Source organism: Takifugu flavidus, chromosome 7, assembly GCF_003711565.1.
Source record: "Takifugu flavidus isolate HTHZ2018 chromosome 7, ASM371156v2, whole genome shotgun sequence".
NCBI classification, from domain to species: Eukaryota; Metazoa; Chordata; class Actinopteri; order Tetraodontiformes; family Tetraodontidae; genus Takifugu; species Takifugu flavidus.
This window is the reverse complement of record NC_079526.1, coordinates 10,979,533-10,992,045: the sequence shown is the minus strand read 5'-3', so window position 1 is coordinate 10,992,045 and position 12,513 is coordinate 10,979,533. Positions and strand designations below refer to the sequence as shown.

General features: G+C 44.7%; 2 protein-coding genes across 2 annotated transcripts; both read right to left on the bottom strand.

The window, feature by feature from the left end:
• Positions 1–122: 122 nt before the first annotated feature.
• On the bottom strand, positions 123–7,897 carry ankle1 (ankyrin repeat and LEM domain containing 1). Its single transcript, XM_057038362.1, has 9 exons — positions 7,540–7,897; positions 7,255–7,407; positions 6,980–7,085; positions 6,776–6,899; positions 4,206–6,548; positions 3,936–4,104; positions 2,690–2,852; positions 2,481–2,613; positions 123–2,370 (listed from the first exon to the last, which is right to left on the bottom strand). The coding sequence occupies exons 1-9, from the start codon at positions 7,602–7,604 to the stop codon at positions 2,204–2,206; spliced, it is 3,423 nt and encodes a 1,140-aa protein (XP_056894342.1). The 5' UTR covers positions 7,605–7,897; the 3' UTR covers positions 123–2,203.
• A 170-nt stretch (positions 7,898–8,067) lies between these two features.
• LOC130528695 (alkaline phosphatase-like) lies at positions 8,068–11,962 on the bottom strand. The gene is made up of 11 exons (XM_057038363.1): positions 11,831–11,962; positions 11,560–11,685; positions 10,765–10,880; positions 10,498–10,672; positions 10,188–10,360; positions 9,866–9,991; positions 9,675–9,744; positions 9,406–9,540; positions 9,084–9,275; positions 8,878–8,994; positions 8,068–8,627 (listed from the first exon to the last, which is right to left on the bottom strand). The coding sequence occupies exons 1-11, from the start codon at positions 11,904–11,906 to the stop codon at positions 8,362–8,364; spliced, it is 1,572 nt and encodes a 523-aa protein (XP_056894343.1). The 5' UTR covers positions 11,907–11,962; the 3' UTR covers positions 8,068–8,361.
• Between the last annotated feature and the right edge of the window lie 551 nt (positions 11,963–12,513).

The window sequence follows — 12,513 nt, the reverse complement described above, 5'->3', positions numbered from 1 at the left end:
CTTTTTTAAATTTAGTATTTGTCCATAAGAAGTTGCATGTTTATAATTGCAACCTATATATTATTTAACTGCATTATAAAGTACACTGTAAAGATAAATAAAAATACACAACTCTCACAATGTTTTGGCTAATGAAATTGCTAATACTTTAGTTTTTAATGCAGAGAATTATTAAAAATTTGAATGAACACACATTGACAGGCTAATTTTTAAGGAATTGACAAACCCCAGACGTTTACAGGAATCTGCTTATCAGTTCTGAGAACTCTGCACAAATGAGTCATCATTAATGGTTCAAACACATAAATGTTTAACCCATTTATTTATATTCATGCACCTCAGTTCCAGTTGGCTTATTAAACACAAATGGTTATGAAATGGTTTAAATCTGCAGCCTTTAGGGAAACGCCTCACTATAATTCAATGAAAAGCAAGGTGACATGAAAAGGCCTGACCAGAGAGGGTGGAAAAAGAATTGATGCAACAGGAAACCCCCAGTTCACTTGACCGTAGTTTCACATCATTTTAAATGATTTCTTGTTCTGAAACGCTCCTAGTCAAGTAATAATAGTCCCTTCTCATGATGTGAATTGTACAAAACCACACTGATGGTTGCGAGTTGCAGAGAAACTGAGTCATTTTTACTGTAAACCAAGCAGCCAAACTTGACGTCACGGCGGAGGAATTTAAACAAGCTCACAGGTTGCATGAATGAATTTAAATACACTTAGCAGCACAAACATCCACAGTAAAAGACTTAGAAAATCGGGCATGAAAATAAATAGACTGAAGGTACAGAATAATACCTATTTTGTCCGCCAGGGGGACCAGTAACGACTAATGGCCAGGAGCCAGAGATCAGGTTCACCATCAGTTGGTTTAATATTTACGCTTGTGTAGATTGAAACGATGGGTCACAAACGTACATGTAAACCAAACACTGACATGCATGATAACCAATCATTCAAGAATTCAAAAGCCTTTTTTTTTTTTTTTTTAAAAAGGAAACCATTCATGGTTTTGTATGATTCATCTCATTTTTGGTGCAGCAGAAACAAATGAACATTCAAAAGACAGCAGTCTAGTTTTTAAACCTCACTGGCCTGGAGATTAACATGTAAACCCTAATATCCCATAATGACACAAGAACACCTTCAAATAGTAAGTCTTCTACCAGAATCTCGACAAAGACAGAAAAATGAGTGGTTTAACCTGGTATTTTAAGCGCTAACCTATTTAACAACAATAAAATGTCAAAAATGAAACAAAAAATACTACATATTTGACATTTGAGACAGAAGACAGGAGAAAGATGGAGCTACCTTTCAAAATATAGCGTTACAGGAAACGGCTGAGAACCGGCTAAACATGATAAAAGCAGTTTATACATTGTTTTTTTTTATTGCTTTCCTAAAAAAATGAGCCTTTTCTTCTGCTCCATTTGTGATATTTGTCAGATTTTCAGTGACCAACGTCTGCTAAAAAGCTTCACCACTAATGTTTCACAGTTAAAACATAATCAAATGACTATCAAGTGGTTTATGTGCAATGTGACACCATTTAATTCCACCATGCTGCGATTCGTTTGAAAAACTCATTAGTACTACAGCAGTGATGAAGAAACATGTCCTACTGGGAGGAAAATAACACTGGTGTGCTAATTTGTCAGGACTTCTGACAGCCCTGCAGACATACAGTTTGGATTCCTGCAACATTTTTCTGCTCATTCCGCAAATTTCAGTCTTAATTCATCGGCCCCTCATGAACACTCTTTCAAATGCCTTTATATCTAAAAACAACTTAACGGGGACGCGTGGTGTAAAAATGTGTTAAAATAATTCATTATCAATCATCAATTATTCCTGAAGACAACATCAGAAGTTAATTTGCAAGCTACAGACCTTTTTAATCTTGTGAAGCCGAGTGAAAATAATTAGCAACAGCGTGTCTAACACATGCACAGGGAACATTAGAAATACAGCAGTTCTTTCATCAACACTATTTAAATGTGGACTTCTCTGCAAAAATGAGAAAATTGATTTTTTACATTGGAAATCTTTGCAGCTGAGGGCAGAAGTCTGTCCTTCATAGCTAATGGTTGAAGCGGAATAACAGGAAAACCAAGCTGAAGGAATCCTGATATAGTGAAAGTATTGAGAGCAGAAGGCCTGAAATGAAGAAAACCAGGGATTTCGCTGCCCTGTTACTGTCTGATGTCTACCGGCCTGAGCTGCCTCTCACCCTCGGCCAAAAAGATGTGCATGGCCCGGTAGAGCAGATGGATGCCGAGCTCTCGTTTCCTGTTCAGCGGCCAGTTGGACACCACGCCGTAAAAATCGCCTCTCTTCTGATTGGTGAGCATCTTTAACCCTGGCAGAATAAAGAGGATTATCAGAATGCTGGGAAATAACCGCGTGCGTGGCAGAAACCATCCCTATGAGTAGCCAACATTTATGCGGTCAAAGCGTGGGCCTTCTCACCGACAGCCTCCACCATGCACGCCTCTCTGGTGTACGCCTCCACTGGAATCACGTTCTGGAAGCAGTGCAGAGAGATGACGCCCTGCTGGGAGTTCCACACCTGAAGGATGTGCTCCACTTTGGGGCACAATTTCTGCCACACGGAAGTAAAAGGAGCAGTTATTACAGATGTTTTAGTTCACCGAGCTGACCAGTGCCATCAGGCTGACCTTGGACATTTTGTCCCCTCGGTGGTACTCTAAAGCCTCGTACAGGTGGCTGTAGGGACGGGAGCGTTTTCCTTTGCCCACGTAAAATATGGCGTTAACAAATGTCTGGAAACACTCCTGTGGGCTCATGGTGTGGCTGCGGAACGGGAGGTTTTTGGTCACCCTGGCAAAAGAGAGAAAATACACACATATGAGGACATTTAAGGCTGAAGCAGCATTAAATAAGCTACTAAATCAAACCACACTGTTCATTAGAAGACAGCGCTTCCAATTGATTGCTTCTAATTCATCGTTGAAAGGAATAAGTTGCCTCACAACTGTTTGAAAGAGAAGTCGGATGCGTCTAAAGCTTTCAGCACTCATTTTACTGCTGCTGCGAATCGTTCCGATATGGCGCATCCTGGTCTTGCTTTCAATAGTCAGCTACTGACTCACACGTCTTCAAAACCCCACCGCTCGCTTGGAGCCGCAGCCTGTCGCGCTGGTCACTATTAAAGACACACTTCAGGCTCTGACTGCAGGAAATCAACTGGCGGGGATGAAAGAGATTGTTATTTTTTAAACTCTGCTTCTTTTATGAGGAAGGAAATTGCAAGCCATTAACTCTCTCCGTCGCGTCTGGTGTTATCTCCCGAGTCTGGGAATCTGCACATGTGGCCTCACACCACACGCCTGGAGATAACGCAAAACACAAATTTACAACTGGCCTCATCTTCGTCTAACCCCTAGGAACTAGTAAACAATCACCTTGAATTAGCTCTTAAAATAATTGTTGGGGAAAAAAAGCTCTTAGCTCTTCAACATAACATGAATTTATTGGGGAATATTTTTGCCCTTAACAAAAGGCGGAGGCTCTTCAACAGCACTTTATATGATGATGCTGGGCTCACAGAACTGAAAAGGCTTCTGCTTAGATCAGAATCTTACATCTGACTTTCATCTTGACACACTAGCAGGTCATTAAAAACAGGATTATTAAAAGCTGGCTTGTTCCGACCTTATCTATAGACGTGTCCCTACTCTCAGAAAACTAGACCCAAAATTATCAGTCTGCACGTGGATCCACTGACACCTGTCATTGCATCTTCTATGAAGGGTGAACACGTGTCTTTATCTGAGAGACAATGTGCGCCGGTTCCAGCTGGTTCATTCTGTCTCAGCACAACTACTGCCAGACGGTTGAGACCCGTAATGAACGTGTGAAGAGCCTGTAATCTGTGTGATTGCAGCGAGTGAAGAGACTAACCTTGGGTCAAGTAGCAAGTAGTTGAAGCAGGATTTAATGACGCCTTCCCTCCACTTCCTGTTTTGATCCGCCTGGTCGAACTGCTGGCAGAGAGCCTGCTCGTCAGCATGGCAGTGGGGCAGCTCAAAGGTCCGCAGGGCCAGACGCAACTCTGGGCTATGACCTAAATCTACAGGATAGCGGAGAGTCCCGGGGATAAAATCAGCCATGCCCAGCTAACTTTAGGATTATAATTTAAAATCACAGGTCAAGTAATTATACCATACACACCAGTTTGGGGTTGGTCGGTCTGCCTTTGTTGCCGTGGTGACTGAGAGTTTGACTCCTTCATCAGACGACGCAGCCTTCGCATGTAGGTGGGTCTGGTGCGGCTGCTGATGGGGCCTGGGCTCTCGCCCAGCTCCACCAGCCTCAGTCTGAGCTCTCTGTCAGTCATCCCTGCCGTCTCGGGAAGCACAACCTCACACTTCTCTTCTTTCTTCGGCTCTGTGGGAGGTTTCTGGTTCTCCTTTCCTACGCTCTTTTTAATGTCCGCCTGCATGGACCGCCAGTCGTAGAGGACGGTCTCATCACCGCTGGAGGTACTCATGCTGGAACTGAGCGAGGTGTTTGAGGTTGGTGGGATGTGGGTCTCGATCAGCTTGTGGCCCTGTTCCGTATCCGTGTACAGGTACTCCACCGGCTCCTCCAGATCCAGGATGTGCGGACGGCCTCCGGGGGTGTAGGACAGGTTCGCAAGGTGCTGAGGCCTACTGCAGCTCGACAGGCGGCTCATGCTGTATCTGGGGGTGCAGCCGGTGCCTGGAGTACAAGGAATGTCGGAGTTTTCACTGGATCCCCTCGGAGAAAAACAACTGGAGCTGGATGAAGCTGAAGCAGAGTCAGACTGTGACTCCTCGGAGATCCATGCGTCTTCTGAAAGGCTCTCGACGCCGTCCTTTAGTTTCTGGTTTGGCGCTGCCTCCTCTGCGCTCGTGAGATCGTCAGTCAGTAGATCCTCGTCCTCGGTAAGCGCCTGGCCTCGCATGGCCAGTATAACATCCGCAAGGTTTCTTTCGTAAGTGCTCACAGAAGAGTCCTCGTTTTTCTCCAGGACGACCGTGTCGGACAAAGTCTGCGTTTCAACAGAATCACTCGTGCTCTTAGAGAGAATGAGTGTGTCAGCCTGGCTGTTGCCAACACTGGAGCCGGGTCCAAGGGTGCTGGGCTTCGTGTCCTGCCAATCGGCACTCAAAGAGTCTTCTGTAGTGTCTGAATGGCCGGCTATATAACAAGGTGCACGTGGTGAGCTGTACAAATCTTCTGTGCTCTGCGCCCGGGGCGTCTGGCGCCGTGTTCGGACCGGTGTCGGGAGGGAGTCATCAAAGAGAGAGGACGTAAAGAGCAGGCTCTCGGGGGTTTTGCTTGTTCTCATTGAGTAGCGAGTCATCCTGGAACGGGTCCGGCCTGTTACAAACGGGCTGTGGGTGAGTGTGAGGTCAAAGTTGTCCTCAGCTGCACCATTTCCTGGTTGATCAATCCCACTTTCCATGGAAGTTGTGCATGTTTTATCTTCATTGCTGTCACGGGGCTTTTTTCCAGGTGAATCAAATGCATCTCCAACATCTGTTAAAGGTTCTGTGTTTTTTTCATCCTGAGCTTCTGTTTGGACATCTGAACGACTGCATTGTTGCTCTGACTGTGATGAAATCTTAGTATTTCTGTCAGGCTCTGCTCCAGCAGAGCTCTCCTCTCCGTCAGAAACTAAACAACCTCTGGGATGCACGGAAGCATCCAGAGCACTGGTATAATGGTCACTATCACAGCTACTGTAATGGCTACTCCCAGTACCAGAGCTACTGTTGCCAACAGGTGGAGAAGCAACTTTTTTTGAAGCCGCATCCTTTGCAGGGTCGGTGTCCTTTTCTCCATCACTCTCCTCCAAAGGGAAGCGGCTCATGACCGTTTTCTCCATGTCTTCTTCCGTGCTCTCGCTGCTCTCCCTGAAAAAGACGTACACGTGATCCGGCGACGTGACGTCGATGCCCTGCTGGGGGAGAACAGCGGCCATGCGTTCTGTATCCAGGAAGTCGGAATACTCAGAGAGATCGAAGCCTGGACATCTGCCATCAGGCTGCACTCCAGGAGCTTCGGGACTAAAAACAGGGAAATACTCATCTACATCTCTGAAGCTAACGCTCTTGTGACCTATTTGCCTCCTGTGAAATGCAGGAAGAGTGTCTCTTCGGGAGGGAGAGTCTTTGCCATCTGAAGAAGCAGAACACTGTTTTGCTTTTACTGCGGTTGTCTCAACATTCGTATCCAACTGATGTTCTTCAATAACCTGCAGCGGCGCTACAGATCCAGCTGCAGACACACGTGTGCTCGACAGTATGGAGGGACAATCGGGTCTCCAGGCTGAGCTGGAACAGTTCAGGTGGCATGCCTTTGTCTCAATATCAGAGACTCCTCTGCAACCTGGCCTTCCGTTCATGTGAGATATGGCGAGCAATGACGATCGCCTCGTGCTGCTCAGCACGGCCTCACCAAAGTCACTCATGATGGAGGAGTTGGAAATATAGCTGTGATCCGATTCAGGGTAGCCGGATGTGTCCGTCTGGTCTGAATACAAAGCTGTGGACCAAAAACAGGTCACTTATTTAACATAGCCATATTGTCTGCACATGCTGCCCCACTCCATAGTGTCACCTTCTTGCCTTGCGCTCCTATGATGTTAAATCTAGACATTGACTCATACAGGCATAATTTAAACTTCATTCCCAAAAGGGTAAACAACAAACTAATGTATGAACCTGTACTGTACTGTTTCATGAAGATATGTCAAAAAGAGGTTTTCTTACAGTACTGAAACTGAGGAAAGTCATCATCATTTTTGTCTGCTGAGCTGCCCTGATATTCCTGGAGGAGCAGGGCACATTTCCTATTCTCCTGTTGCTCTGCAAGCTGCCTCGGTGTATTCCCATCCTATAGAGGGGGACGAATATCATGAAAATTAAAAATAACGTAACCACCAAGGTTTTGTTGCAGGCATAACGATAACTTACATTATCTTTGATTTTTGGGTTGCCGCCATTCGTCAAGAGCAGCTTAAGGTTTTGATAACATCCCCAAACTGCAGCAATATGAAGTGGCGTCAGTCCTTCTGATGACCTGGCAGAATTACAGCAAAGCATTAAAAACATGGTCAAACTTCGAGGTGAATTGCTCATGCTGTTGGTGAAACTAATCACAAATGATATCAGTGATTGTGCAGCTCGGTAGTTGCGAGGTAAAGCATCTCCTGAGGCTGCATGGTGACTCCCTGTGCTGTCAGTCTTACTTGACGTTGGGGTCGGCTCCATGCTGCAGCAGCAGCTTCAAGCAGCGTGTGTTTCTCTCGGTCTCTCTGCCCACCGCCAGGTGTATTGCTGCCGCCCCTTTGATGCCCACCAGGTCCGGGCATGCACCTTGTGAAAGCAGCAGCTGCACAGATCTGTCAAGGAATGTCAACTGTTATAAAGGGACACACTTGATGTTGACTCACATCGCATATTCCGATTGAGATGCGCTGCAGAAGCTCTTGGAAAAGGCATGTACGGGCATAGCACCAGCAAAGATGTGTTACCTGGGATCTCCGTTCTTCACCGCTTGGCAAAGCTGACTTTCCAGCCTCGACGTCTTCTGATCCATGACCAACTTTTTCCGTACAAGATTAGTCAGTCACCATGCCTGATATCGGCCCATTCCAGAAACCGAGCAGCAAATAATGTAGTTTTAATCGACGTTAGCTTGCCCAGCTAATAGACGCAAGTCCGGAAAAAGTAGCCTTTTCCTTAACTCGTCTTAAGGCACCTATCGATCCACTGCCGGTACTTCCTTTTTTAATTGTAAGGCTGTGTCGTTACCACACGAAACTCTTTATTCACATAATCTTAATGTGCAAAAGCACTGTGTTGAATTTCCCTCCAAACACACAAACAACCCCCTTTGTTTACAGCCAGAGGAAGTCCCGCCCCTGCGCGTCTCTGATTGGACAGTAGTTTTCTATCATCCAATCAGCTGCAATTTGACTTAACGTCGCCTAATCGTTAAAACAATTCATACCATCTTTTTCAATTTGATTGGCATAAAAAGAACTGGAAAGATCCCAAAGTGGACTGTTAATAATATAATTTATCTTTAATATATATTAAGTGCGTCTTATATATATTTATATATGCATGTGTGTGTGTGTGTGTGTGTGTGTGTGTGTGTGTGTGTGTGTGTGTGTGTGTGTGTGTAATTACACCAGTATTTAATATAATACACACAATGTTTTTTGCAACACTATAAAGCTACATTTCACAAGGTTATTTGAAAACTTGTCATCTTCTTCTTATGGAAAAAAATCCGCCAGGACACAATCGAAGAATAAGAGAAATATTCCAATTTTTTTTTCCAAATAATCTTAGAAAGAGCAGAGGGAGAAGAGCGAGGCGGCCAGTAGTAGAAGCTGCAGACTGGGGTGGATGGATCCCGCGTGGTTGGGCAAATTGCAGTCGTCGTAAGGCTCAATGCAAGCTGCATAAGCCAGCACATGAGCTATGTAGCTCTGCTCCTGAACTCCATGGAAAAGGTGTGACATGGGACCTTTGGCATAGATGGCTACATCATCTATGCCGTGGGTCTCCGAATCCAGAGGGACGGCAGCCTGCTGACGGTAATCCTTATCCGCTAAGGACCATCAGATAAAGCAGCATATTATTTATAGTTAAGGCTTTCAGGATAAGACAAACACTTTAATTAATTCCATGTGATGTAAAATGCCTGGAGTTATAATTTTAAAAGGAAGGACTTCATTATCAATATGTTAATGTAATGTCATGATACTGAAAAAATACATGAAGTTATTTATTTTCCCGGAGCGGTTACCCAGTTCCGCCACAAGATGGCACCAATGCACATAAAATCAACGCAAACTCACATGAAATTGTCTCATTTACGTCTGGACGAGTTCCATTGGCGATCTGATACCCTGGTCCGTTTCCATAAACAGCAGTTGTGAAGTGCTTCTTGTCCTCAGCCAGTAAAGAAGACACGCCTGTGAATTACAAAGAAAAATGTCATTCTAAGTTTACACCCCAGACACTTGACCCTGAGGATGGGATAGCCTCCCACTGGCGTCCTTACCTAAAACTGGGTTTCCTCTGGGGGAGTCTCCTCCAAATGCGAACACATGGGAGTGGTCAGCGGAGACCACAGTGAGAGTGTCCAGCTCGCTGGTAAGTTCAGCCGCTCGCCCGATCGCTTGGTCAAACTCGACGGTCTCATAGAGGGCTCTTTTGGCCATCCCTCCATGGTGAGCGTGGTCAATTCTGCCACTTGAAGGTCAGAAGAAAGCAGATGATATGTAAGCCAAAGTAAAATGATCATCATCATTCAACAGCAGCATTGAAGATAATCACTGATGTTAAAGGATATTGCACATAATATTGCATGAAATCCCACTTATCTTCCACAAAAAGAAAAAATCCCTTCGGGTTCTTGCTGAGAATCTGAATTGCTTTTTCCGTCATCTCTGTAAGGGAAGGATCCATTTTTGGATCGCGGTCCAGCTCGTAGCGGCAGTCTTTGGGCTCGAAGAGACCTAAAGGCGAAACATCACGGCCTGGATTTAAACACTATCAAAAATCACAGCATCACTGAGGACAAACACCTCAGACTGATAACATTTTAATTTCAAGTCATCTGGCTTCACAGAAAATAACTAGTTTTTTTTACCCATTAGGAAGTCTGTGTGACTGGGATTGACGCTGTCAAACTCAGACTTTTCCCAAACATATTTAACGTTCTGCAGGCCACAAACACAAAGACACAGGTTAGTGTGTTTGATGAGAGGTACATTGTAAATGATTTGATATAAGTGAATGATTTGGTTATGAGGAGAAGCCTGTGAAAGATCTAAAACCAACCGTTTTGTCCTTCACCCATTCCAAAATTAGGTTCCTCCCGTCTTCCCGAGATCCTCTGGAAGTTGGGTATTCTGGATCTTGCATGGTTTTAGGGTACATGTACTGACGGCCTCCTCCGAGGATGACCTGGACAGACACGTGTATGAGGAATTGCTTTATATTATATATTAATATTTTGCTTTACGTTGTCAGTTTCGGTAGCTGTGACATCGACTTTAGTCTAAAAAGTGAAGAGCAAATCCCTATTACATAAGTTGACAAATCGGACTGAAAGCCTCCTTCTAAAACTTGACTTTCGTCACTTCGGGACTTTGAAGCTTACGTCGATCTCTGTGTTGTAAACCAGCTGGTGGGCGATGTCGCGGCAGCCGCCTGCGACCGCTTCAGGAGAGAGGTCGGAGTCGGCATACCAGCCGCGGTTGGCGATGTGCGCGTAGCTGGCTCCAGGGGACGCGTGCTGCACTCTGGTTGTCGTGACAATCCCCACCGACTTCCCTTGAACACACAGAGCAGTTCTGTTGATATTTTACAAGCAGCCCACATTAGAACCAAATACCTCAACACTAAAACCCAGAAGAAGAGAATCCAACTGCCCTCAGTGACACCCCAGCCGGTGTGAACCTTGACCTTACCTGCTTTCTTGGCGCGGTGCAGGACCGAGGTGACCTCGTTGCCAAAGGTAGCGTTGCAGTTGTACCTTGGAGTGGCGGCGTTGACACCCAGGGTTCCGTAGTTGGCCTTCACGCCACATTGGTAAGCCGTGGCTGTGCCGGCGCTGTCAGGCATCTGCTTGTCCACGTTGTATGTCTGTGGGAGCCAAATATGAGCAAATTAAGCAAGCTTTCCATAAAAACGTGGTTTAAATATGCATCAGTCAGCACGTGTCAGTCACCCCTGACCTTAGACAGGGCCAAGTGTGGGAAGGTATCCATAACCAGATCAGCTTCCTCACCGGTTCTTCCTCCCAACTGGCCTTTGAGCATCCGTGCAGCGGTTACTGTCGGCACTCCCATACCTGGAATCAGGCGGACACACACTTGAACCTAAGATTACACCGACGTGAGCAGCACAAGGCCCCCATTGTGCTCCACGAGCCCTGGAGGACTTTTGCATTGACCTGTTGGATTCACTACAAATATCAAATAATCTTTCGCAACAGTTAAAAAAAATGTATAAATATAAATTCCAGTTAACGATAATCTCCGCCGCTGTCATATCATTTCCAGGAAGAACTTTGCAGTGTGTCTCCATAGTTACGCCATCTGATTAAATATTACTGATAAATCCCTGATTATATCTGAAATATGCTGTCGTCAGCGTGCCTGTAAACAGCTGCAGACGGACTGTGACTGTAACTCCAGCGTTTAATGACTATATGGCAGGATGCATTCCAAAATGAGGAACTTGGTACCCGAATAGACTTGAATAAATTAGATGTTTATTCTCATTGTGTAACACTGTAGCGGCAGCTTCTCTTGCAGGGATGAGAAGTTTATTTTTTTGTGCTTGACTGTCCAAACCTGCTTCACTTGTCCACACAAAAGTACAGATCTGAGGGACTGAGTCACACATTTCTTACTTTGTTTATGAGCTACATAGTTTTAAGCCCGTTTCTGGCTTCCCGTCATGCGAAGAGACGGAGAGAACTAAAAAGTTATAACATCAGTCGCAGGAAGCCTGCTGCTCAGACTCACCATCTCCTATGAAGAGGATCATGTTCTTTGCCTTTTTGATGTTTGGCTGAACATTCATGGCCGTGAAAAGTGCCTGTCTGCCTTTGTTGTACCAGAAGTCGGAACGGAGCTCACGCAAGTCTCTTTCTGGAGAATTAACATACATACATCATAAAATGGTCATGACTTTATGAACTTTATATGGCATCATGTTATGAGAGTGTGTACAGTCCTTCATGTATTGTGTAAAATATCCTTCGTGTATTAAAAAAAGAACAGAGAACTTCTTTACCTGGAGCAGAAGAAGTCCACTGAATGGAAATGAAAAGAATTAATCCAGTAACAATCATCTTCTGTCGGCTGGCCATGGTGTGTCAGTTATGGCTTCATTTAGAATAAAAAGGATTTCTGCACATGCAGGTGCTTATATAGTCGCAAGCAAGGAGCAAAGGGCACATGAAGGACGCACACACACACACACACACACACACACATGCACACACAGGTGTAAGCGTATTTTACAGAGCAATACATTCATAATGCCATATGCAGCTCATGGTGTGTTAAAGCTTAATGAGCCATTTATTTGAATGTGTTTGTGTGTGTGTGTGTGTGTGTGTGTATGTGTGTGTTGCTTATAGATTAAGTTTACATAAGCTGCTAGTTTTCTGCCATATCAACTTTGGGATCTAAGGCAATTTGTGTGAAATGTGCGTGTGAAGTCATAGGTAAATGTCATGTTTGGGTGTCTATATATGATCTTATGTATAACGTTTTTACTTACGTTTGCTAGAAACTCAGAATGGATAAAAGATTAAGTAATTTTAGTGTTAAGTTCTTTATATATCCACAATAATTAAACCTTTTTCCAACATTTCTTTTAATTGTCTGACAAAGATGGGGGTTAGGGGGTTATTAGGGTGGGGGGTGATCATGTGGTCTCACCACTAGATGCCACCAAATGGATATAAAGTT

Coding starts and splice junctions, on each gene's coding strand:
- ankle1 (XM_057038362.1), bottom strand. CDS start 7,604: ATGGATCAGAAGACGTCGAGGCTGGAAAGTCAGCTTTGCCAAGCGGTG. Junction 6,549..6,775: donor CTTTCCTCAGTTTCAGTACT/GTAAGAAAACCT, acceptor TTTGGTCCACAG/CTTTGTATTCAGACCAGACG. Junction 4,105..4,205: donor GACCGACCAACCCCAAACTG/GTGTGTATGGTA, acceptor GCTATCCTGTAG/ATTTAGGTCATAGCCCAGAG.
- LOC130528695 (XM_057038363.1), bottom strand. CDS start 11,906: ATGGCCAGCCGACAGAAGATGATTGTTACTGGATTAATTCTTTTCATT. Junction 9,992..10,187: donor TTTACAACACAGAGATCGAC/GTAAGCTTCAAA, acceptor GTGTCTGTCCAG/GTCATCCTCGGAGGAGGCCG. Junction 8,628..8,877: donor CGTAAATGAGACAATTTCAT/GTGAGTTTGCGT, acceptor GATGGTCCTTAG/CGGATAAGGATTACCGTCAG.